We start from the raw sequence: 26,628 nt of genomic DNA on the forward strand, positions 1-26,628 counted from the left end.
AAGACCAGCAGGAAGAGTAGTACAAAGAAGGTAGTGCAGGGGTCCCATCTGGTCATCCCCCTGCAAAACAGATACACTGCTTTGAGTGCTGTTGAGGGAGATGACTCATCAGGGGAGAGCAGCAGCAGCCAAGTTCATGGCACCGTGGCTGGCTCTGTTGTACAGGAGGGCATAAAAAAAGAGTGGGAGAGCGATAGTGATAGGGAATTCAATCATAAGGGGAATAGATAGGCGTTTCTGCGGCCGTAATCGAGACTCCAGGATGGTATGTTGCCTCCCTGGTGCAAGGGTCAAGGATGTCTCCGAGCGATTGCAGGACATTCTAAAAAGGGAGGGAGAACAGCCAGTTGTCGTGGTGCACATTGGTACCAACGACATCGGTAAAAAAAAGGGATGAGGTCCTACGAGACGAATTTAAGGAGCTAGGAGCTAAATTAAAAAGTAGGACCTCAAAAGTAGTAATCTCGGGATTGCTACCAGTGTCACGTGCTAGTCAGAGTAGGAATCGCAGGATAGCACAGATGAATATGTGGCTTGAGCAGTGGTGCAGCAGGGAGGGATTCAAATTCGTGGGGCATTGGAACAGGTTCTGGGGGAGGTGGGACTAGTACAAACTGGATGGTCTGCACTTGGGCAGGACCGGAACCAATGTCCTAGGGGGAGTGTTTGCTAGTGCTGTTGGTGAGGAGTTAAACTAATATGGCAGGGGGATGGGAACCAATACAGGGAGACAGAGGGAAACAAAAAGGAGACAAAAACAAAAGACAGAAAAGAGATGAGTAAAAGTGGAGGGCAGAGAAACCAAAGGCAAGAAACAAAAAGGGCCACTGAATATAAAACGGCTGCAGGAGGGGTCAAAACTAAAAATCATGGTTAAAAACTAGGATAAAAACACTCTACCTAAATGCACGCAGCATTCGAAATAAAGTAAATGAGTTGACGGCACAAATCATTACAAATGGGTATGATTTGGTGGCCATTACAGAAACATGGTTGCAAGGTGGCCAAGACTGGAAATTAAACATACAGGGGTATCTGACGATTCAGAAAGATAGGCAAGAAGGGAAAGGAGGTGGGGTAGCTCTGTTAATAAAAGATGATATCAGGGCAGTTGTGAGGGATGATATTGGCTCCAATGGACAAAATGTTGAATCATTGTGGGTGGAGATTAGAGATAGTAAGGGGAAAAAAAGTCACTGGTGGGCGTAGTTTATAGGCCCCCAAATAATAACTTCATGGTGGGGCGGGCAATAATCAAGGGAATAATGGAGGCATGTGAAAAAGGACGGCAATAGTCATGGGGGATTTTAACCTACGTATCGATTGGTCAAATCAAATCGCACGGGGTAGCCTGGAGGAGGAATTCATAGAATGCATACAGGATTGTTTCTTAGAACAGTATGTTACAGAACCTACAAAAGAGCAAACTATCTTAAATCTGGTCCTGTGTAATGAGACAGGAAAAATAAACGATCTCCTCGTAAAAGATCCTCTCGGAATGAGTGATCACAATATGGTTGAATTTGTAATACAGATTGAGGATGCGGAAGTTGTGTCAGAAACGAGCGTACTATGCTTAAACAAAGGGGACTACAGTGGGATGAGGGCAGAGTTGGCTAAAGTAGACTGGAAACAAGGACTAAACGGTGGCACAATTGAGGAACAGTGGAGGACTTTTAAGGAGCTCTTTCATAGTGCGCAACAAAAATATATTCCAGTGAAAAAGAAGGGCGGCAAGAGAAGGGATAACCAGCCGTGGATAACCAAGGAAATAAAGGAAAGTATCAAATCAAAGACCAATGCGTATAAGGTGGCCAAGGTTAGTGGGAAACTAGAGGATTGGGAAAATTTTAAGCAACAGCAAAGAATGACTAAAAAAGCAATAAAGAAAGGGAAGATAGATTACAAAGGTAAACTTGCGCAAAACATAAAAACAGATAGTAAAAGCTTTTACAGATATATAAAACGGAAAAGAGTGACTAAAGTAAATGTTGGTCCCTTAGATGATGAAAAGGGGGATTTAATAATGGGAAATGTGGAAATGGCTGAGACCTTAAACAATTATTTAGCTTCCGTCTTCACAGTGGAAGACACAAAAACCATGCCAAAATTTGCAGGCCACAGGAATGTGGGAAGGGAGGACCTTGAGACAATCACTATCACTAGGGAGGTAGTGCTGGACAGGCTAATGGGACTGAAGGTAGACAAGTCCCCTGGTCCTGATGAAATGCATCCCAGGGTATTAAAAGAGATGGCGGAAGTTATAGCAGATGCATTCGTTATAATCTACCAAAATTCTCTGGACTCTGAGGAGGTACCAGCGGATTGGAAAGCAGCTAATGTAACGCCTCTGTTTAAAAAAGGGGGCAGGCAAAAGGCAGGTAACTATAGGCCGGTTAGTTTAACATCTGTAGTGGGGAAAATGCTTGAAACTATCATTAAGGAAGAAATAGCGGGACATCTAGATAGGAATAGTGCAATCAAGCAGACGCAGCATGGATTCATGAAAGGGAAATCATGTTTAACTAACTTACTGGAATTCTTTGAGGATATAACGAACATGGTGGATAGAGGTGTACCAATGGATGTGGTGTATTTAGATTTCCAAAAGGCATTCGATAAGATGCCACACAAAAGGTTACTGCAGAAGATAAAGGTACACGGAGTCAGAGGAAATGTATTAGCATGGATAGAGAATTGGCTGGCTAACAGAAAGCAGAGAGTCGGGATAAATGGGTCCTTTTCCGGTTGGAAATCAGTGGTTAGTGGTGTGCCACAGGGATCAGTGCTGGGACCACAACTGTTTACAATATACATAGATGACCTAGAAGAGGGGACAGAGTGTAGTGCAGATGACACTAAGATTAGTGGGAAAGCGGGTTGTGTAGAGGACTCAGAGAGGCTTCAAGGAGATTTGGATAGGTTAAGCGAATGGGCTAAGGTTTGGCAGATGGAATACAATGTCGGAAAGTGTGAGGTCATCCACCTTGGGAAAAAAAAACAGTAAAAGGGAATATTATTTGAATGGGGAGAAATTACAACATGCTGTGGTGCAGAGGGACCTGGGGGTCCTTGTGTATGAAACTCTTTTTTGAGTTCACCTGCAAAACATAAAACATTAAACTGTGCCACCCGACCTGGGTGACACTCCAGACATTTACAAGGCCCTTTTTTCCCCCCCCCTTTTTTTTTTTTGGGTCCTTGTGTATGAATCCCAAAAAGGTTAGTTTGCAGGTGCAGCAGGTAATCAGGAAGGCAAATGGAATGTTGGCCTTCATTGCGAGAGGGATGGAGTACAAAAGCAGGGAGATCTTGCTGCAACTGTATAAGGTATTGGTAAGGCCGCACCTGGAGTACTGCGTGCAGTTTTGGTCACCTTACTTAAGGAAGGATATACTAGCTTTGGAAGGGGTACAGAGACGATTCACTCGGCTGATTCCAGAAATGAGGGGGTTACCTTATGATGATAGATTGAGTAGACTGGGTCTTTACTCCTTGGAGTTCAGAAGGATGAGAGGTGATCTTATAGAAACATTTAAAATCATGAAAGGGATAGACAAGATAGAGGTAGAGAGGTTGTTTCCATTGGTAGGGAAGACTAGAACTAAAGGGCACAACCTCAAAATACGGAGGAGCCAATTTAAATCCGAGTTGAGAAAGAATTTCTTCTCCCAGAGGGTTGTGAATCTGTGGAATTCTCTGCCCAAGGAAGCAGTTGAGGCTAGCTCATTGAATATTTTCAAGTCAAAGATAGATAAATTTTTAACCAATAAAGGAATTAAGGGTTACGGGGAGAAGGCGGGTAAGTGGAGCTGAGTCCACGACCAGATCAGCCATGATCTTACTGGATGGCGGAGCAGGCTCGAGGGGCTAGATGGCCTACTCCTGTTCCTAATTCTTATGTTCTTATGTTCTTATGATATGGCATAAGCTGCATATTACGCATAATGATTCTACAGACTATAAGTAAACTATTTCTACAAGTTTTTCTCGTGGAAAACAACCCATTAGATTGCATCATCATCATCATAGGCAGTCCCTCGAAATCGAGGAAGACTTGCTTCCACTCCAAAAATGAGTTCTCAGGTGACTGTACAGAGAATTACAGTCTCTATCACAGTTGATAGAGACAGATAGTTGTTGAAGATAAGGGTGGGGAGTCTGGTTTGCCGCACGCTCCTTCCGCTGCCTGCGCTTGTCCTCCGCATGCTCTCGGCGACGAGACTCAAGATGCTCAGCTCCCTCCCGGATGCTCTTCCTCCACTTTGGGCGGTCTTGGGTCAGGGATTCCCAGGTGCCGGTGGGGATGTTGCACTTTATCAAGGAGGCTTTGAGGGTGTCCTTGAAACGTTTCCACTGCCCACCTGGGGCTCGCTTGCCGTGTAGGAGTTTCAAGTAGAGCGCTTACTTTGGGAGTCTCGTGTCGGGCATGCGAACAATGTGGCCCGCCCAACGGAGCTGGTCGAGTGTGGTCAGTGCTTCGATGCTGGGGATGTTGGCCTGAGCGAGGCCATTAGATTTAATGAGACTGTAACATGTCTGGCAAGATATCGATTCTCTTCTCATAACTGCCCAACGCCCCCTCCCCTCCTCTGTCGATACAAATCTAACGGTAGCCACACCTGGCTTCACCCTTTCCTTTTTCTCTACAGAACAATAACAAGTTACCCTTACCCAGATAGAAAGCCTTCCAGCAAGCTGCGCCCCTGCCACCGTCGCTTCACTGCTCGCAAAGTCACAACAAGCCCTCACCCTGGCGACGCCGCGCTCCGGCACCATGACAACCGCCGTCGCCATCACGTGGCGCGCCGCCGGGTCGGAGGTCAGGACACCAGGGCCTGCTGGGATGTTACAGGAGGTTTTCGACTGGCGGTGGAATAATTTCATTTCTTGTTTTTATTTTTGAAATAATTCAACGTAGAGAGGGAGGGGAGAAATTACAGTAAGAATATGGCGTCGACAGCGGCTGGAAAACAGCGAATACCCAAAGTGGCGAAGGTAAGCGAGTCTTTACAACTTACACAAGGCCCAGTTAGGCGCTGCGGAAATTCCACTCGCAAACATGTCTTCTCGGGGTGGAGTAGCAGACTGATGGTCTTGGAACTAAAGTCCCGATGCTTAAAGATTAGACAGAACGTAATGGGTTCGCAGGTTAATGCAGTGACCGAGAGGATTCTCGGCACTTGCTGTAAAATTGAAATCCATCCCTCATTTCGTTTCTGATTTGCATTTCTGTAGCGCCTTTCAGGATGTCCCAAAGCGCTTTACAGCCAATGAAGTACTTTTTGAAGTGTAGTAACTGAAGTCACCCTCAGATAATGAAGCAGTCCATGCCCGCATGTAGCAAGACCTGGACCAGATTCAGACTTGGGTTGACAAGTGGCAAGTAACATTCGTGCCACGCAAGTGTCAGGCAATGACCATCTCCCCATGATATTCAATGGCATTGCCCTCACCGAATTCCCTACCATCAACACCCTGGGGGTCACCATTGACCAGTGTCATGTATTCAACCAGCATTGTAACCCATGTATAAACTGACCTAAGTTGTACACCGTGAGAACACTGACCACTAGGTGGGAGACACTCCTAACCTGGAACCTTCAGGTATAAAAGGGGAAGCTCCACCCACCTTCATCACTTGAGTGCTAAGGAATAAAGGACAGGTCACAGACTGACCACCTCTCAAGGATGGGCCTCGTGTGCATTTATACTTTGTAGTAAGGACGTATCAACCAGAAACTTAACTGGACCAGCCACATAGATACTGTGGCCATAAGAGCAGGTCAGAGGCTGGGTATTCTGTGGCGAGTGTCTCACCTCCTGACCCCGCAAAGCCTTTCCACCATCTACAAGCACAAGTCAGGAGTGTGATGGAATACTCTCCAATTGCCTGAATGAGTGCAACTCCAACAATAAGCGCGACACCATCCAGGACAAACCAGCCTGCTTGGTTGGAGTGAATCGAATTGGCTTCTGTGATGGTGAGAACATCAGGAGGAGGCCGATATGGATCATCATCTCGGCACTTCTGACTGAAGATGGTTGTAAACACTTCAGCCTTGTCTTTTGCACTTGCATACTGGGCTCCGCCATCATTGAGGATGGGGATATTCATGGAGCCTCCTCCTCTAGTTAGTTGTTTAATTGTTCACCACCATTCACGACTGGATGTGGCAGGACTGCAGAGTTTTAATCTGATCTGTTGATTGTAGGATCGCTGAGGTCAGTCTATCGCATGCTACTTTTGTTGTTTAGCATGCATTTCCTGTATTGCAGCTTCCCCAGGTTTGCAGCTCATTTTTAGGTACGTTTGGTGCTGCACCTGGCATGGTCTTCTGCAATCTTCATTGAACCAGGGTTGGTCCCCTGGCTTGATGGTATTAGTAGAGTGAGGGATATGCTGGAGCTTAAGATTACAGATTGTTGTTAGATAAGGAAAGACAGGAGGACGCTCGAGTGGAGCATAAATGCTGGCATGGATTGGTTGGGCCGAATTACCTATTTCTGCCCTGTATATCTTATGTGATGGAGTAGAATCCTGATGTTGCTGATGATCCACAGCACCTCATGGATGCCCAGTTATGCGCTGCTAGATCTGTTCTGAATCCATCCCATTTAGCATGGTGGTAGTGCCACACAACATGATGGAGGATGTCCTCATTGTAAAGACAAGGTCTTGTCTCCAAGGAGTGTGCGATCACTGCTGCCAATGCTATCATGAAAAGATGCATCTATGACAGGTATATTGGTGAAGACGAGGTCAGGTACATTTTACCCCTTGTATTGGTTCTCTCGCCACCTGCCAGAGGCCCAGTCTGCCAGCTATGTCCTTCAGAACTAGGCCAGCTCGCTCAGTAGTTGTGCTACCGAGCCACTCTTGGTGATGGACATTGAAGTCCCCCACCCAGAGTACATTTTGTCTCCTTGCTACCCTCAAGTGCTTCTTCCAAGTGGTGTTCGACATGGAGGAGTACTGATTCGTCAGCTGGGGGAGGGCGGTAGGTGGTAATCAGCAGGAAGTTTCCTTGCCCATTCCTGACCTGAAGCCATGAGACTTCATGGGATCCGGAGACAATGTTGAGGGCCACTCCCTCCCGACTGTATACCACTGTACCGCCACCTCTGTCCTGGTGGTGGGTCATGTCCGAAGCTGGTGCCTAGGTCAACACCGGGTGGTCCATCTGGTTTTATTCTTATTGTTTTCTGTAGGTTTGTTACAAGTGAGTGGCTTGCTAGGCCATTTCAAAGGGCAGTTAAAAGTCAACCACATTGCTGTGGGTCTGGAATCACATATAGCCAGACCAGGTAGGAACAGCAGATTTCCTTCCCTAAAGGACATTAGTGAACCAGATGGGATTTTACGACAATCCGATAATTTCATAATCACCATTACTGATTGCTAGCGCTTTATTTGATTTTTATTTAATTAACTAAATTTACTTTCCCCAACTGCGGTGGTGGGATATGAACTCACATTCCAGATCATTAGTCTAGGCCTCTGGATTACTAGTCCAGTAACATAACCACTATGCTACCGTTCCTGTTGATTAAGTATTATAGCCCAGGATCCTGTTTGCTTTGTTTATTTATGCCCTTAAACAACAACTTGAATTTATATAGTGCCATTAACGTAGTAAAACATCTGATGGCACTTCACAGGAGTGTTACCAAACAAAATGTGATCCCGAGCCACAATATTAGGACAGGTAACCAGAAACTTGGTCAAAGGTTGGTTTTAAGGAGCATCTTAAAAGAGAAATGGCGCAAGAGGCATTGGACATCAGAGACATATAGTGAAGGAAAATCAGAAGTTGTGGTCTTGAAGGTTAATTAGAATAAATAATATTTAGGTATAATAGGTTTTATTTAGCTTTGTATATACAAAAAGTACTATTTCATTGTTCCTACTTTCTCCCCTCCTCAGTAATTTTACACTCATGAACACATGGGAAATATACAGGGAGAACAGAACGTAAATGCAGAAGAGGTTTATCTACTGGAAAAATCTGCTCAGGATATGAGAGCAGTGCATTTATATTTAATGTTTCTCTTTTCACCTTCAGATCATACTTTGCTATGTTGCAAAACAGATTGTTGTATTTTATTATATTTTATATTTTCCAAATTATATTTGTATTTAGTTTCTAATGTGGTTTTCTTGACATGCACTCAATTTTTCACGTGTGGCTAGTGGTATGACAATTTTGGAACAAAGTCAATAATGTTGGTTGTAATGGAGACAAAGATAGCAGCTAAATAAAGCCCCGTCATGGATTCAACATTAATTTTCTTAAACTAAGTTACTGCTGTAACAAGATTTAATTTTTTTTTTTGCACTCACCATCAACAACAACATATTCATATAGCGCATTTAACGTAATAAACTGTTCCAAGGTGCTTCGCAGGAGTGTTATTTTTAAAAAATGGACACCAAGCAATAGAAGGAGATGTTGGGACAGATGACCATAAGCTTGGTCAAAGGGGTAGGCTTAATGGAGCGTCTTGAAAGAGGAATGAGAAGTGGAGAGGCTTAAGGAGGGAATTCCAGAACTTAAGATCTAGGCTGCTGAAGGCACGACTGCCAATGATTGAACATTTTGAACCGGGGATATTCAAAAGGCCAGAATAGGCCGAGCGGAGAGGTCTAGGGGATTATGGGGCTGGAGGAGATCACAGAGATAAGGAGGGGCGAGGCCATGAAGGAATTTGGAAACAGGGATGATAACGAGAATATAAGAAATAGGAGCAGGAGTGGCCATTTGGCCCCTCGAGCCTGCTCCGCCAGGCAATAAGATTATGGCTGATCTGATCTTGGCCTCAACTCTACTTTTTTGCCCGCTCCCCATAACTCTTGACTCCCTTATCGTTCAAAAATCTGTCTATCTCCACCTTAAATATATTCAATGACCCAGCCTCAACAGTTCTCTGGGGCAGAGAATTCCATAGATTTACAACCCTTTGAGAGAAAAAATTCCTCATCGCCGTTTTAAATGAGCGACCCCTTATTCTGATCTATGTCCCCTTGTTCTAGATTCCCCCACGAGGGAAGCCTCTCTATCCCGTCCAGCCCCCTCATCAGGTTTATCTATTCAGTAAAAGAGCCATAATTTACTTTTTTCACCTTTTATTCATAGGTGAAAAATAAAGCACCTGCTGAATTGCAAATCACAGCTGAACAGCTCCTGAGAGAAGCAAAAGAGAGGGAACTTGAACTCCTTCCACCACCTCCTACACAAAAGATCACTGATGAAGAGGAATTGAATGACTACAAGCTAAGAAAAAGAAAAGTAAGTGCTTTGTAACAGTTAACATTTCTTGTTTGTTTACCAGATTAGTGTAACAAATCAGTATTGTCCTTGCAACACAAGTTTCATATTTTTTAATTGGTACCATTTTGTAATAGACATTTGAAGACAATATACGGAAAAATCGAACTGTCATTAGCAACTGGATCAAATACGCACAATGGGAGGAGAGCCTAAAAGAAATACAGCGGTAATTATTTGAAGAAAATGTAATATAATTGATACGGCAGTGTTTTTTTAAAAAAGTGCTTTCTTTAATCCTCACGTGTCTGCTTGTTTGCCTGAAGAGCACGTTCCATTTACGAGCGTGCATTAGATGTCGATCACAGAAATGTCACCCTATGGTTGAAGTATGCAGAAATGGAGATGAAAAATCGACAGATTAACCATGCCCGCAATATCTGGGATCGAGCGATTACCATCCTGCCCAGAGTCAACCAGTTTTGGTAAGTTGACTACTGGTCAGCAATCTTTATTTTTCCAGTTTTGCATTTCAATCTGAAACATACTGTATACTGTCGAGGTTTGTGTAGAATTATTATCGACAAGGCAGGTCGTCTTTTGCTTTCGAGGTTTTGTTGACTAAATGATATGAGAAATTAATATTCATGATTAAGTCTTTTTTTAAACTTGGGATCATCCAAAACAGTTCTGGTTTTGAATATGTTTTTGTTTTATTTTTCTCCTAATAAACTTTTAGTAATTGTTTATTTTTAATCCATCCTCAAAAATCCAAGTTGGATGAATGTCTCTAACTCTCTACTGTTGTTTAACCACTTTCTACTTAATTTCTTTGTTACAGATTTTAAACATTTGTATTTGAATCCAAAGCATATTTCAAATATAGATTTCAGATCCATGTTGTATTGGTCCTGCTAATTTTAATCCCTGTGTAAGAGAACTATTAAGGATTGTAACTGTTTGAATTCCAATCTGTTCCAGTAACAGTTTTTTTTGGAGAGAGCACATTTTGTGGGGGGGGGGTGGGGGGGAGAGGGAGTCTAAAAATACCAGTTAATTTCAGCCAAGAATCAGTTCATCATTCTGAGATTGCACTTTCTAATGTTTTCTCTAATTTGAAGGTAAGAACCCCTTGCTTTCATTTCCCACCTAAGCCATAGCCCATAGTCTGTGCTGATATCACTCTGAACCCACGCATGAGACTGTACTGATGACGAGGCATGGAAGAACCTGATTCGCACAGAGATATGGCTCAGTTTGGAACTATGGCTTGATAGCTCAGCACTCTGCATTACTGGACTATAATTGATATAATTTTAAAATCCATTGCTGTATGTACTTAATGTCCCCAGAATAGATATAACTATGCTTATGTTGATATGTACACACTATATTGTATTTACTTTTGCTAGGTATAAATACACCTACATGGAGGAAATGCTAGGGAATGTTGCAGGAGGACGACAGGTGTTTGAGCGCTGGATGGAATGGCACCCTGATGAACAAGCCTGGCACTCCTATATCAACTTTGAACTCCGATACAAGGAAATTGAGAGAGCCAGGCTGGTTTATGAGAACTATATCCTTTTAAATTGTGATTTTTAGGAAGAAATTAGAAGTATTTTAGCCTTTGTAAGCTGCTCATCACCACAAAAACTAACAGGAAAGCTCATATATCTGAGATTTGGTCCTTACATTAATTGGGTTGCTGCTGAAGATCTGCACCTCCATCCAGCTGGTGGAACCACTTAGATATAATATGATGTGTATCCATGCTGTGGTCAGAAGGATGGTAGTGCATTTACATGCTTTATGGCGAATTCTGCTTCCCCCTATTTTGTTTGAGAAGTTATTAGTTATTTTCTGTCTGGTTAAAAAGGACTAAAAGACCAACTAATGACTGCATTCTTGGTGGGTTGTAAGGGATGAAGATAAGGTAATGGGAACAGAACCAACCCTACTTTGCAGATTTAATGGTCTAATGAGCCAGAGAAGACCTCAGAATTTCCGGGCTGAGCTCGTGCCAGCCTATGGCTAGACTTTGGTAAATGGGGTTTGTAACTATGTGGGTAGAATGTGCACTCCACGTCAGTCAATTAGAAACTTTTCTTGTGGGGATAGCTCGGGCAATTATGCTTTTAAGAGTCTTACTGATGTGATGAGCATCATTGGTACTGCTCTAGCCCAGAAGCGGTATAGTTAAATCTGGACAAACCTAATCATATCCAATTGAAGTAAGTTACAACCCAAATTGCAGTTCAGTTTCTTCTTTGCAAAGAAAAGAAAAAAATTGGACAAAATAAACAGTAAGAAACAAAAACAATAAAATCAACAGGGAAAAGAGCAATAGCGCAACACTATATGCGGTGGACTCAAAGACCCCTAATTTGCTAGATCACATTTACGCAGAAATTGTACCCAAAATGAGGGAACAGAATTGCGAATCTGGGTTTGAAAATACAGTTGCGCAGAGAACCCTGACATTTTATCACCATGCCTACCGGAGAGGTGCTTATTTCTGGTTTAATTTTTCATTTGTAAATGCAACAGCTCCATTGCCATGTCTAGTAATAAATAATTTCCACACATTCACCATGGTGTCAATTTGGGCAGAACTCAACCCTAGTGTCAAAAAGCCATTGTTAGCATGTTAAAGTCTGAATTATTCAGAATTACCTTCTGAGGTTAACATTGTTACCAAATATAATTTCACTTTTGAGTGATAATGGCTGGAAATTCCACGGAGTTGTTCCTGCACTTCCGGCGTTACTGCCGCATAAATGCCGCGGTAACTTTGCTTATGAGTTTAAGCGGGGTTTGTTCTTCACTTCTGGCAACACAACACCAGCAGAGTGGGAGCAGCTCCAAGGAATTACCCAGCCATTGTGTTGCTGTGCAAGTGATTTCAATCAGTTAGTACCTTCTGATATGGTGCCTCATTCTCAGTGCATCTTGTCTCTCCTTCCATTATTATGCAGAACAGAAGTATGCCCATTAAAAAGGCCATTGCAGCTGCTTAATTCTTAATGAACGGGAGGAGGGTGGGGGTCTAAAAAAAATGTCAGGTGCACTGTGGCTGATGACACTTTGATTAAGTTATAGTGCAGATCTCAGTAAAAAATTAGTTGGAAAAATCACAAAAAAGTCTATCAAACTCCAGAATCCTGTTGCGTCGATATTGGTGACTTCAGGCTGTACTGCACCTAAATTTGCAAACATAGTTCTACACCAGACCATTATAGGTGTACATCCAGGAAAGTCGTATGTGGCGGGTGTGTTTCAGCATAAATTCAGTGTAAAGCAGTTACATGCAACTTTCCTTGTGGAAAAGCAATAACACTGCTCTTACGCCATAGTTCCACTGAAACTTTTTGGGAAATTCCAAGCTAAAATGCCTCATTCACACTGTACCTGTGGTCAGTTGAACATTGATTATTTAGAATAAAATGCTTAAATCATTGCACTGATCAATCAATGCAATTTGATAATAGCCACTGAAATGTTATTTAGAGCATTTTATACAGAAGGGTGTTCTCTATTTATATCACACACACAATCATAGAATGGTTACAGCACTGAAGGAAGCCATTCGGCCTGTCGAGCCTGTGCCAGCTCTCTGCAAGAGCACTTCAGCTAGTCCCACTCCCCTGCCCTTTCCTTGTAGTCCTGCAAATTTTTTTCCTTCAGGTACTTAATCCAATTCCCTTTTGAAAGCCACAATTGAATCAATCTTCAGCAATTTTTCAGGCAGTGAATTCCAGATCCTAACCACTTGCTGCATAAAAAAGTTTTTCCTTATCTCTCCTTTGGTTCTTCTGCCAATCACAAATCTGTTTCCTCTGATTCTCGATCCTTCCGTCACTGGAAACAGTTTCTCTCTATCGACTCTGTCCAGACCCCCCATGATTTTGAACACCTCTATCAAATCTCCTCTCGACCTTCTCTCCTATAAGGAGAACAACCCCAACGTCTCTTGTCTATCCACATAGCTGAAGTCCCTCATCCCTGGCCCCATTCTTGTAAATCTTTTCTGCATCCTCTCTAAAGCCTTCACATCCTCCCTAAAGTGCAGTGCCCAAAATTGGACACCAGGTTGAGGCCGGACTAATGTTTTATAAAGGTTCAATGTAACTTCCTTGCTTTTGTACACTATGTCTCTATTTATGAAGCCCAAGATCCCCTATGCTTTTTAACTGCTTTCTCAACCTGCCCTGCCATCTTCAACGATTTGTGCACATATACCCCAGGTCTTTTTGTTCCTGCACCCCCTTTAGACTTGTACCCTTTAGTTTATATTGCCACTCCTCGTTCTTCCTACTTCGCACTTTTCTGCGTTAAATTTCATCTGCCACGTGCCCGCCCATTCCACCTGTCTTCTTGAAGTCTATCACTATCCCCCTCGCTGTTCACTATAATTCCAAGTTTTGTGTCATTTGGAAATTTTGAAATTGTGCCCTATACACCCAAGTCCAAGTCATTAATATATATATCAAGAAAAGCAGTGGTCCTCGTACCGACCCCTGGGGAACACCACTGTATACCTTTCTCCAGTCTAAAAAACAATTGTTCATTACTACTCCTTGTTTCCTGTCACTTAGCCAATTTCCTATCCATGCTGCCACTGTCCCTTTTATTCCATGAGCTTCAACTTTTCTGGCAAGCCTTTTTGGAAGTCCATTTACACCACATCAACCGCATTGCTCTCATTAACCCTCTCTGTTACATCATCAAAAAACTCAAACAAGTTAGTTAAACACGATTTGCCTTTAACAAATCTGTGCTGGCTTTCCTGAATTAATCCATACTTGTCCCAAGTTACTGTTAATTTTGTCCCTGATTATTGTTTCTAAAAGGTTCCCCACTACGAGGTTAAACTGACTTGCACTCTTTTTTTGAACAAGGGTATAACATTTTCAATTCTCCAGTCCTCTGGCACCAACCCTGTATCCAAGGAGGATTGGAAGATTATGGCCAGTACCTCTGCAATTTCCACTTTTACTTCCCTCAGCATCCTAGGATGCATCCCATCCGGTCCTGGTAATTTATCTACTTTAAGTGCAGCCAACCTTTCTGGTACCTCCTCATCAATTTTTGTCCCATCCAGTATCTCCACTACCTCCTCTTTCACTGACTTTGGCAACATCATCTTCCTTGGTAAAGACAGATGCAAAGTATTTAGTACCTCAGCCATGCCTTCTGTCTCCATGCTTAGGTCTCCATTTTGGTCAATAATCAGCCTCACCCCTCCTCGTACTAGCCATTTACTATTTAAGAACATAAGAATTAGGAACAGGAGTAGGCCATCTAGCTCCTCGAGCCTGCTCCGCCATTCAATAAGATCATGGCTGATCTGGCCGTGGACTCAGCTCCACTTACCCACCCGCTCCCCGTAACCCTTAATTCCCTTATTGGTTAAAAATCTATCTATCTGTGACTTGAATACACTCTATGAGCTAGCCTCAACTGCTTCCTTGGGCAGAGAATTCCACAGATTCACAACCCTCTGGGAGAAGAAATTCCTTCTCAACTCGGTTTTAAATTGGCTCCCCTGTATTTTGAGGCTGTGCCCCCTCATTCTAGGCTCCCCGACCAGTGGAAACAACCTCTCTGCCTCTATCTTGTCTATCCCTTTCATTATTTTAAATGTTTCTATAAGATCACCCCTCATCCTTCTGAACTCCAACGAGTAAAGACCCAATCTACTCAATCTATCATCATAAGGTAACCCCCTTATCTCCAGAATCAGCCGAGTGAATCGTCTCTGTACCCCCTCCAAAGCTAGTATATCCTTCCTTAAGAAAGGTGACCAAAACTGCACGCAGTACTCCAGGTGCGGCCTCACCAATACCCTATACAGTTGCAGCAGGACCTCCCTGCTTTTGTACTCCATCCTTCTCACAATGAGGACACAGATACATAGCTTTGCCTGCCAATCTTTGATTCCAATTTACCTGGGCCAGATCCATTCTCAACACATTGAAATTGGTTTTCCTCCAATTAAGTATTTTTACTCTAGATTGCTTCCTGTCCTTTTCCATAGCTAATCTAAACCTTATGATACTGTTATCACTGTTCCCTAATGTTCCCCTACTGACACTTGCTCCACTTGACCCATCGCATTCCCCAGAACCAGAGCCAGCAATGCCTCCTTCCTCATTGGGCTGGAAACGTACTGATCAAGAAAGTTCTCCAAAAGTTCCCTCTCTCTGCCCTTTACACTATTATTATCTCATAGTTGAAGTTCCCCATTATCACTGCTCAATAGTTCTTGCACCTCTCTGTAATTTCCCTGGAAATCTGCTCCTCTGTCTCCTTCCCACTAGTTGGTGGCCAGAATACACTTAGTAGTGTAATGGAACCTTGATTATTTCTCAACTCTAACCAAATAGATTCTGTCCTTGAGCCCTCCAGGACATCCTCTCTCTCCAGCATTGTAATATTCTCCTCAATCAATACTGCTACCCCACCTCCTTTCACACAGTTACATTTGAATTTGATTTAACAGGTTGCTTGAGAATCACAGATATACCATGGATCGGAGTGCAGGATGTGGATTTTTGCTCAGGATCCCCCATGTGGTAACTGCCTGCTCTCGATCATACTGCCATGGCATTGTACTATGTGTAGGATAGACCTTTCCATTGGAGGAAGCAATAGGAAATCAGGCCAGTCACTATAGACAACCTATGCCCACCACCTTGCAAGCAGCTAAAGATCAACATTTGATGACGGTGCAGGAACCGGTCTTTTGACCAGGGACCATAACAAAAAAAAATGGTTAATTGTTTTATAGCCATTTCTGGGCAGGATTCCTTTTAAGCAATTTTGTTCTCCTTAATTCCTCTGCACTTGTTTTTATTCATCCTGATGTTAAGAACTGGATTAAATATGCCCGGTTTGAAGAAAAGCATGCTTACATTGGGCATGCACGGAAAGTATTTGAAAGAGGAGTGGAGTTTTACGGGGAAGACCACATGGACGAACAGCTGTTTGTAGCATTTGCAAAGTTTGAAGAAAAGCAGAAAGAAGTAAGCAAATCACAGAATTTAATTTTATTTACTTGTTTATTTTCAAAGCTGGTTAAGTGGATTCTTTTCACTTAAGCGAAAAAAAATCCAAATAGTCTTAATTCCGTTTAAAGTGGTTATTAATCCAAGGTACAAACTTACAATTTTAGTTGTAGTTCATTTCGCATGGCATTACTCATGGACGGAATTTTTTTTTAAAATTATGCATCTTTTCTCTTTCCCCACATCTCTTTCTGTCTTTCTATTTATCTGTATTCAATTCTTTTTCTTTGCCCCTCTCACTCATGCAGTTTCTCTTGTTTCTATTTCTATTTGTCTCTGAATCTTTTTAAGACTCTTGTCTCCCTTTCTTTAAGTCTCCTGGTTTATATTTTTGCTCCCTTGTCCTTTGTCGTCTCCTTTCTCTGCAAACTTAACTCCCTCTTTCTCTCTCCCCTCCTCTCTTTCTGTGTGTACTTGTGCATGAAACACAAAGGATAGTATACAGGTGCAACAAGTGATCAGGAAGGTCAATGGTATCTTGGCCTTTATTGCAAAGGGGATGGAGTATAAAAGCAGGGAAGTCTTGCTACAGCTATATAAGGTATTGGTGAGGCCACACCTGGAATACTGCGTGCAGAGAAGGTTCACTAGGTTGATTCCGGGGATGAGGGGGTTGACTTATGAGGAAAGGTTGAGTAGGTTGGGCATGTACTCATTGGAATTCAGAAGAATGAGAGGTGATCTTATCGAAACGTATAAGATTATGAGGGGGCTTGACAAGGTGGATGCAGAGAGGATGTTCCCACTGATGGGGGAGACTAGAACTAGAGGGCATGATCTTAGAATAAGGGGTCGCCCATTTAAAACAGATGAGGAGAAATTTCTTCTCAGAGGGTTGTAAATCTGTGGAATTCGCTGTCTCAGAGAGCTGTGGAAGCTGGGACATTGAATAAATTTAAGACAGAAATAGACAGTTTCTTAAACAATAAGGGGTTATGGGGAGCAGGCGGGGAAGTGGAGCTGAGTCCATGATCAGATCAGCCATGGTCTTATTGAATGGCGGAACAGGCTCGAGGGGTGGTATGGCCGACTCCTGTTCCTATTTCTTATGTTCTTATGTATGCTACTCTTGCATCTCTTGCACATTTCCTTTCTCTCTGTGAGTGTCTCTGCATCATTTTGTATATCTTGTCCTCTTTCCTTTACTGCATACCTGCTGTGGAGGCAAACTTGGGTAAACCTCTGATAGCCACAACAATTATATTCTCTCTCTCTGACAGTTGGGAAAGGGAATCTTGGGATATGTGTCACTCTCCATTGCATTTGCACGAGGGAGAAGAGGCCAGTGCTTGTGTTGGGAGGGAGTAGTGGTCAAAGACTAGATTGGGAGGGATTGGGGTAAGTGTTCACTCACTGCAAAGGAGCTTATTCAGCCTGAACAGTTTTGTGTTTTTGAAATTACTGTAGTAAAAGAGAATATATTTATCAAATGGTGATATTACAATTTCCCAGGTTGGCAATTGTTCTTAAAACGTTCTTTCTGAAAGCTTGAATAGTGCGATTAAAACATTTCAGGCGACTGCGGAAGTGTGATAGTTGCATGTAAAAAAAAAAAATTAACATTTATAACAAAATGAAATAAATCGTTATTCTGGGGCATTATACTGAAAGGTTTCATTCCTTTTCTATTTCATTCAGTATCTGACCACCTGATGTGAATATAATTCTCTTAAATCAGTTTGGTAATCGAAGTTTACCGATGTTCTTCTGTCAGGAGGACGTTGCACTGCTTTACTTACTGCAGCAAATGCCATGCTTCAGATCAGCCATGATCTTAGTGAATGGTGGAGCAGGCTCAAGGGGCCGTATGGCCTACTCCTCCTATTTCTTATGTTCTTTATGTTCAAACTTTTAAGCCGAGTTTTATCTGTTCTTTAACATTGTATTTACTCTTGTTTTGGAAGGGGATTGCTAATCAGCAATTTTCTTTGGGATTTAAATGCATAGTATTTCTGATGTATTCAGCTCCAGATGATTTCTCACAAGAGATGTATAATTTCCTAATTTTCTTTTTGGGAAGAGATATACACACATTCAGACACTAAGGGGGGGATTTTAACCCCAACCCACCCACTTCTGGTTTTAACGGAGGTGGGACGTGGGACAGGCAGCCAACCCGCTCTCATTATAATGAGGCTGGCGTACCTCACATTTAACCACCGTTACAAATTTAACTCTGGCTGGGTTTTGCAGGCCTTGGAGAACCAGCTAGCTAAAGTAAGGCGAGGACTGCTGGTTCCAGGAGGTTAAGTGCCTTTCCACTTAGCTTCTGAATCCAGCGTGCCTGTCTCACCCATACCCAGCAATCGGACCCACCCCCACGATGCTCCTCCGGCCCTGATCCACACTCTCTCCCAACGATGCTCCTCCAGCCCCTGATGACCACCCTCGACCCGATCCCTTCCTCCCTCTGCTATGCGGCCTAGTGCCGCAGGCCTACCTATCTGACTGGCTGCGGACAGGAAACAGCTTTGAAATGTTCATCGGGCCCTGCCATTAAATTTAGCTGGGCCTGCGGGAAACCGGTTCTCCCAGGTTCCCCTCGAGATTAAAATTACACCTTAAATGACTAACCGAGTCAAGTATTTAACATTCCAATTGAGACTTTTAAGCAGTGTGATAAATACTGATGGGATTCTATGCTATACGTGTACAGTAATAACACCGTCTGATATAGTGGGTAATTTGCTGCATGCAAGAAAAGGCTGATTTGGTGAAGTACTGTTACATTCCATTACACGGAAATATTTCTAGCATTCTGTAGAATTTAAAAATATATTTGATTTCTGCAGTACGGTAGGTAATGTGAGTGTGAACTACTGCATTGTGTATCATCTGCTTTTACAATTCCTTCACAGTATCATGAAAACTGGCAACTTCAAACTGTTGCCTCATCAGTTGCCATGCAAGAGGACAATACAAATTCAAGCATGTGGCTGCTTTTTAGCTGAATACTGAAAGTTAGTCAAAAAATGCTGGAATAAGAAGCCAGTTTCAGAACTACTGGCGTAATGGATAACAGCATTGACCAGTTCAGGACTGAGCTATACCAACCAGGAAAGTTTAAATCCTGGTCCGTGCTGCCTTAGATGACATGGTCAGGTGGAGGAGGAAAATAAGTCAGCATTCCTGCTGTCTTGATAGTTAGCCAGTAGGATATCTTCTGAAAAGTGCATATGTGTTGACATCAAGCGAGGACAGGATAAAGCTCAGTGCTGATGCCTTCTACGATGAAACATGTGTCAGTGCCTTCAGTAGAGAAGGGGAGAAAACTGGCCTGATAGGAAATTGAAACTGTTGTAAACAGTGCAAATCTAATGGTCAAGGAAATATTTCATCCTTTTTGTGATGTCAATTTTCATTAAACTTTATGGTTTTCAAACAACTTTTACAAAAATAATGGTTATGTGAATTTACCCAGGCAAGATAATTGTTAGTAATCATTCCATAGTAATCAAACCATGAAAGATTTATCTGGTCTCTACTGAAAAGTGTTAGTCCTATCTCTGCTGCTTTTGAATCAAATGTTTTAATAGCATTTCCACTTTATATTGTGAGTTTGCTCTTTTTCTAGTTTGATCGAGTGAGGGTGATCTACAAATATGCACTTGACAGAATTGCCAAACAACAGGCTCAAGAGCTCTTCAAAAATTACACAGTCTTTGAGAAAAAGTTTGGTGACAGAAGAGGCATTGAAGATGTTATTGTCAGCAAAAGGCGCTTTCAATATGAAGAGGAAGTCAAGGTGAGGTTCATTTTATCTTTCTAGTTATGTTTTGCAAAAGTAATACACATGACTTTCCGAAATACAAATAAAGTTGAAAACCGGAAATGCTGGAAACACACGGGTCAGGCAGCATCTGTGGAGAGGCCAGACAAGTTAACGTTCAGGTACGGACCAATCATCTGAACTGTTTTGAGAAACAGTCTGCACACAAAACATGGACTTGTTTGTTCTGCATACAGCTGCTGCCTGACCTGAGTGTTTGCAGCTTTTTCTGTGTTTCAGACTTCCAGCATCTGTTTTTTTTGTTGTTGTCTTTTGTACAAATAAAATTAATGTTGGAGCTGTTGAAATATATCCAGAGTTTTCTCAGCGCTCACAAGCTCAGAGCAGCTGCAACAAAATAAATAGAATGCTGAACTATATAGTCAAATCCAGAAGTTACAAGTTGGACAATGTCATGGTAAACGATGGTGCTTTGGCCAGACTTCCCCTTAAGTACTTTGTCCAATTTTAGCCATCACAACACAAGGGAGTCATTTAAGTCCTGGAGGTGATGCAAATTACCATTAGATTAATCCTTTTTGTCAGAGGGCTGATTTATGAGGGAGAAAAACAAGTGGTTTCTGCCTTTTACCCTGGAGACAATTAAGAAGCAACCTTTTAGAAATATATAAGATAGTAAATGGTAAAGAAAAGTTAAATCTGTGATAGTAGGACAAAGGGACGCAAGTCAAACTGGCATAAAGCACACTTAAGACTGACAACAGGAACTGAAATACAAAGACGTGGAATGGACCCCAGATAGGGTAATGGAGGCAAAAACTCTGAAGCCATTTAAGAATGATGGGGGAGCTATAAGTTTGTTCTGGGTGGATGAGTTAGGATTGACTAAATGGCATTCTTCATCTTTCTTGTGATCTTTTTAAATTGGATAGAAGTCATGAATTTGGTAGCATCATTTCTGTTAAGCCAACTGGCCCAAAAATGAATTATTGTCCTGGGTTAATATGTATTTCATCTAAATTGAATTCCTTTAATGATATTGGCAAATAAGAGGGATTTTTATGAAAGCATAACAGGTCTTCATGGCTCAATGTAACACCGCACTGTATCAGAAATAAAAGTGAATTACGCAATATATTTGGTAGTGAGACAAACCTTTTCCTGAAAATGAAGAGTAAAATTAAAGTTCCTGCACAGTTGTGTTTTTGAACCATGTTAAGGTGGCAGCATTGACTAAGACATTTGGGCAGCTTAATCTGACGTCTAATATTTGATTTGAACTTGTTAACAGTTCAAATGTAATTAATGAATTGATATACTTGAGGGATATTCTAGAATGCTTGACAGGCACCAATTGAAGAGTCAACCGAGTCAATCCTGTGAAGTTAAAGAAAATCCACTGATTGCATGTAAACATATGCTAAGGCTCATTCAGTGATTGCCTGTATTAACTGTACTTCAGAAGGCACCTTCTGTAAATTATAGTTCCCAGCAGCAGGAGAAACATGGTGTCAATCACAGTTCAGAAAAGCTTCTGTGATGACATATGGACTGATGCATTGCATAGACAAGAAGCTAAACAGTTGTAAGAAAAGGGGATAATTGACATCTGCTTAGTCAGAATAAGAAGGATTGACAAGTTAGGTAGTTAAGTAGCTTAAAGGAACCTGCACATCAGTGTCAGAAACCGTGTACGTGATGCTGTACAAGGCTTTGCACTTGTGTACTTTAAAATGCAAGGGGCTGAAATTGCCCCTTCCGATAAGGCCTCTGGCTGCCTGAAAGCAGCAGCCACGATACAGCGCGTACTGGCCGCCAACTCTCCGTGGAGGGGCCGCCATTTTGTAAATTGCCCTTCGTGTGTTTTGGAGCGGTGCCCGGGACTGCTCCGCCCGTTTCCTGCCACGGCGTGTACGCGCCGACTCCTTACCGACTGGTGGGGACCCTCTCAGGAAATTGCCCCTTTCTTGGTATTGCCCCGCGGGAGCGGCCCAGCTGGCCTTAAATGGAGGGGTGCACTGCCGCAACCACCATGTTATTTATTTATTTTTTGTCGACCCCTCATGCCAGGTCGGTCCGACAGTTATGGCTGCAGGTTCAGTCCCTCTTGGGTGCCATGCTGCTGGCCCGTCCAAAACCCTCCGTAGTGACGCAGTGTTTGCCACTAAAGTAGCTGCAGAGTTCGCAGCAGCTTTCCTCTTTAACTGAAGGGGAGAGACATTGTGACGCGCCAGCGCGATGATGTCATCGGCGCAGCGTTGATGACTGACGGCCTCAGCTACTCTGTCCCACCCCCACTTCTGCCCCACTATTGATGGCCACTCCGCCCCACCCCCACTTCTGCCCCACTATTGATGGCCACTCTGCCCCACCCCCACTTCTGCCCCACTATTGATGGCCACTCCGCCCCACCCCCATTTCTGCCCCCACTATTGATGGCCACTCCGCCCCACCCCCACTTCTGCCCCACCATTGATGGCCACTCCGCCCCACCCCCACTTCTGCCCCCACTATTGATGGCCACTCCGCCCCACCCCCACTTCTGCCCCCACTATTGATGGCCACTCCGCCCCACCCCCACTTCTGCCCCACCATTGATGGCCACTCTGCCCCACCCCCACTTCTGCCCCACTATTGATGGCCACTCCGCCCCGCCCCCACTTCTACCCCCATCATGATGATGCTTCTGACAGGCTCGAAAAAAAATCCCCGAAGTGCTGAATTTTGTGGGGCTGCCAGAACCCATCGAATATGGTAGGTGCACCTCGTTTTTGGTGGTGGACAATTTCGGTCCCCAAGTCTCTTAAGGTTTCTAGCCTTTATGTGTATAGTTTTCCTGCATGCGCACACTAACTTTTAGAACAACGCTATGGGTCAACGAGCTCCTCCTGGAAACATCAATGTTCTAATATGGACAATGATAGGCAATCCCTCTATTTTGTATTCATTCTGTGCTCTGCAGCCGACATGGTGGGTGCCCATTTCGCAAGCCTCTGACACTCTGCATTTTGAGCTCTGATTTTCACCTCAGCCCCATGAGTAGACTTTTGATCATGCTCAGTCACTCGCTACACCATGTGGTAGCTGAGCTCAAGCTCGTGTTATGGAAGGGGAGGAGCTGTCAAATGTGCGTCTGCCTGTGAACAATTTTTCTTCTGAAATATGTTCTGTTTTATGGGGAAACAGAAACAAATCCCAGTTCACATCCAAATCATAGGAACTGTTATGTCTTTAATACTTTTATGAATGACACCACGAGGTCTAGTATTGTATTTGAGCTGTTGTGACCTTAGTCCCATTTATTGTAGCTCCAAAGTGAGGCACAAACATGGTGGGCAGCCTTTTATATTGGGCCCTGCACACCTATGCAAGTGACCCTCAGATCTCCCACTGCAGTGCCCTCTGGTGGCACACCTTACAGAAACATAGAAAATAGGTGCAGGAGTAGGCCATTCGGCCGTTTGAGCCTGCACCGCCATTCAATGAGTTCATGGCTGAACATGCAACTTCAGTACCCCATTCCTGCTTTCTCGCCATACCCCTTGATCCCCCTAGTAGTAAGGACTACATCTAACTCCTTTTTGAATATATTTAGTGAATTGGCCTCAACAACTTTGTGGTAGAGAATTCCACAGGTTCACCACTCTCTGGGTGAAGAAATTTCTCCTCCATCTTGGTCCTAAATGGCTTACCCCTTATCCTTAGACTGTCACTCCTGGTTCTGGACTTCCCCAACATTAATAAGAACATAAGAACATAAGAATTAGGAACAGGAGTAGGCCATCTAGCCCCTCGAGCCTGCTCCGCCACCCAACAAGATCATGGCTGATCTGGCCGTGGACTCAGCTCCACTTACCCGCCCGCTCCGCATAACCCTTAATTCCGTTGTTGGTTAAAAATCTATCTATCTGTGATTTGAATATATTCAATGAACTAGCCTCAACTGCTTCCTTGGGCAGAGAATTTCACAGATTCACAACCCTCTGGGAAAAGAAATTCCTTCTCAACTCGGTTTTAAATTGGCTCCCCCGTATTTTGAGGCTGTGCCCTCTAGTTCTAGTCTCCCCGACCAGTGGAAACAACCTCTCTGCCTCAATCCTGTCTATCCCTTTCATTATTTTAAATGTTTCTATAAGATCACCCCTCATCCTACTGAACTCCAACGAGTAAAGACCCAGTCTACTCAATCTATCATCATAAGGTAACCCCCTCATCTCCGGAATCAGCCGAGTGAATCGTCTCTGTATCCCTTCCAAAGCTAGTATATCCTTCCTTAAGTAAGGTGACCAAAACTGCACGCAGTACTCCAGGTGCGGCCTCACTAATACCCTGTACAGTTGCAGCAGGACCTCCCTGCTTTTGTACTCCATCCTTCTCGCAATGAAGGCCAACATTCCATTCGCCTTCCTGATTACCTGCAAACTAACTTTTTGGGATTCATGCAAAAGGACCCCCCAGGTCCCTCTGCACTGCAGCATGTTGTAATTTCTCCCCATTCAAATAATATTCCCTTTTACTGTTTTTTTTCCCAAGGTGGATAACCTCACATTTTCCGACATTATATTCCATCTGCCAAACCTTAGCCCATTCGCTTAACCTATCTAAATCTCTTTGCAGCCTCTCTGTGTCCTCTACCCAACCCGCTTTCCCACTAATCTTTGTGTCATCTGCAAATTTTGTTACACTACACTCTGTCCCCTCTTCCAGGTCATCTATGTATATTGTAAACAGTTGTGGTCCCAGCACCGATCCCTGTGGCACACCACTAACCACCGATTTCCAACCTGAAAAGGACCCATTTATCCCGACTCTCTGCTTTCTGTTAGCCAGCCAATTCTCGATCCATGCTAATACATTTCCTCTGACTCCGCGTACCTTTATCTTCTGCAGTAACCTTTTGTGTGGCACCTTATCGAATGCCTTTTGGAAATCTAAATACACCACATCCATCGGTACACCTCTATCCACCATGCTCGTTATATCCTCAAAGAATTCCAGTAAATTCGGTAAACACGATTTCCCCTTCATGTATCCATGTTGCGTCTGCTTGATTGCACTATTCCTATCTAGATGTCCCACTATTTCTTCCTTAATGATAGCTTCAAGCATTTTCCCCACTACAGATGTTAAACTAACCGGCCTATAGTTACCTGCCTTTTGTCTGCCCCCTTTTTTAAACAGAGTCGTTACATTAGCTGCTTTCCAATCCGATGGCACCTCTCCAGAGTGCAGAGAATTTTGGTAGATTATAACGAATGCATCTGCTATAACTTCCGCCATCTCTTTTAATACCCTGGGATGCATTTCATCAGGACCAGGGGACTTGTCTACCTTGAGTCCCATTAGCCTGTCCAGCACTACCCTTCTAGTGATAGTGATTGTCTCAAGGTCCTCCCTTCCCACATTCCTGTGACCAGCAATTTTTGGCATGGTTTTTGTGTCTTCCACTGTGAAGACTGAAGCAAAATAATTGTTTAAGGTCTCAGCCATTTCCACATTTCCCATTATTAAATCCCCTTTCTTATCTTCTAAGGGACCAACATTTACTTTAGTCACTCTTTTCCGTTTTATATATCGGTAAAAGCTTTTACTATCTGTTTTTATGTTTTGCGCAAGTTTACTTTCGTAATCTATCTTTCCTTTCTTTATTGCTTTCTTAGTCATTCTTTGCTGTTGTTTAAAATTTTCCCAACCTTCTAGTTTCCCACTAACCTTGGCCACCTTATACGCATTGGTTTTTAATTTGATACTCTCCTTTATTTCCTTGGTTATCTACGGCTGGTTATCCCTTCTCTTACCGCCCTTCTTTTTCACGGGAATATATTTTTGTTGCGCACTATGAAAGAGCTCCTTAAAAGTCCTCCACTGTTCCTCAATTGTGCCACCATTTAGTCTGTGTTCCCAGTCTACTTTAGCCAACTTTGCCCTCATCCCACTGTAGCCCCCTTTGTTTAAGCATAGTACGCTCGTTTGAGACACTACTTCCTCACCCTCAATCTGTATTACAAATTCAACCATACTATGATCACTCATTCCGAGAGGATCTTTTACTTGGAGATTGTTTATTATTCCTGTCTCATTACACAGGACCAGATCTAAGATAGCTTGCTCCCTTGTAGGTTCTGTAATATACTATTCTAAGAAACAATCCCGTATGCATTCTATGAATTCCTCCTCAAGGCTACCCCGTGCGATTTGATATGACTATACATGACATCACTCCCCCCCCCCCCCCCCCCCAAAGTCTTTAATGCAAATTGACTCGTACATTGACGGTGACCTGGGCTTTGCTCTTCCTGGTTGACCATTGGAGGGTCGCTTCTAGCTTGGGTGGGTTGGTAGTGAGATTTGTTGCCAGTGGAGGTCCCAGTGGTTTCTAGTTGTGAGTCCATGACTACTTCATTCTTTCCCCCCCCCCCCCCCCCACACACACTCTCACACACACACACACACACACACACACACACACACACACACACACACATCATGCTAATGGCCTGTTACATGCAAGTTGCATTCAAGTTCATCACATGGGTTTTACATTTACATCTAGGTACAT

The 26,628-nt window shown here is 43.2% G+C and overlaps 2 protein-coding genes across 2 annotated transcripts in view; one reads left to right on the top strand and one right to left on the bottom strand.

Moving 5' to 3' along the window:
• The window catches only part of cfap61 (cilia and flagella associated protein 61), a 445,137-nt gene extending 440,373 nt beyond the window's left edge, over nucleotides 1–4,764 (bottom strand). The window contains exon 1 of the mRNA XM_070889895.1: nucleotides 4,675–4,764. The gene's annotated coding sequence lies outside the window, so the exon portion shown is untranslated. The remainder of the gene's footprint in view (nucleotides 1–4,674) is intronic.
• A 57-nt stretch (nucleotides 4,765–4,821) lies between these two features.
• crnkl1 (crooked neck pre-mRNA splicing factor 1) overlaps nucleotides 4,822–26,628 on the top strand; it is a 38,528-nt gene continuing 16,721 nt past the window's right edge. The window contains exons 1-7 of the mRNA XM_070889896.1: nucleotides 4,822–4,998; nucleotides 9,138–9,290; nucleotides 9,407–9,498; nucleotides 9,596–9,754; nucleotides 10,682–10,848; nucleotides 16,119–16,297; nucleotides 19,914–20,084. Of these exons, the coding sequence (XP_070745997.1) occupies nucleotides 4,951–4,998; nucleotides 9,138–9,290; nucleotides 9,407–9,498; nucleotides 9,596–9,754; nucleotides 10,682–10,848; nucleotides 16,119–16,297; nucleotides 19,914–20,084 (969 nt within the window). The 5' untranslated portion in view covers nucleotides 4,822–4,950. The remainder of the gene's footprint in view (nucleotides 4,999–9,137; nucleotides 9,291–9,406; nucleotides 9,499–9,595; nucleotides 9,755–10,681; nucleotides 10,849–16,118; nucleotides 16,298–19,913; nucleotides 20,085–26,628) is intronic.

Source organism: Pristiophorus japonicus, chromosome 9, assembly GCF_044704955.1.
Source record: "Pristiophorus japonicus isolate sPriJap1 chromosome 9, sPriJap1.hap1, whole genome shotgun sequence".
Taxonomy (NCBI): Eukaryota; Metazoa; Chordata; class Chondrichthyes; family Pristiophoridae; genus Pristiophorus; species Pristiophorus japonicus.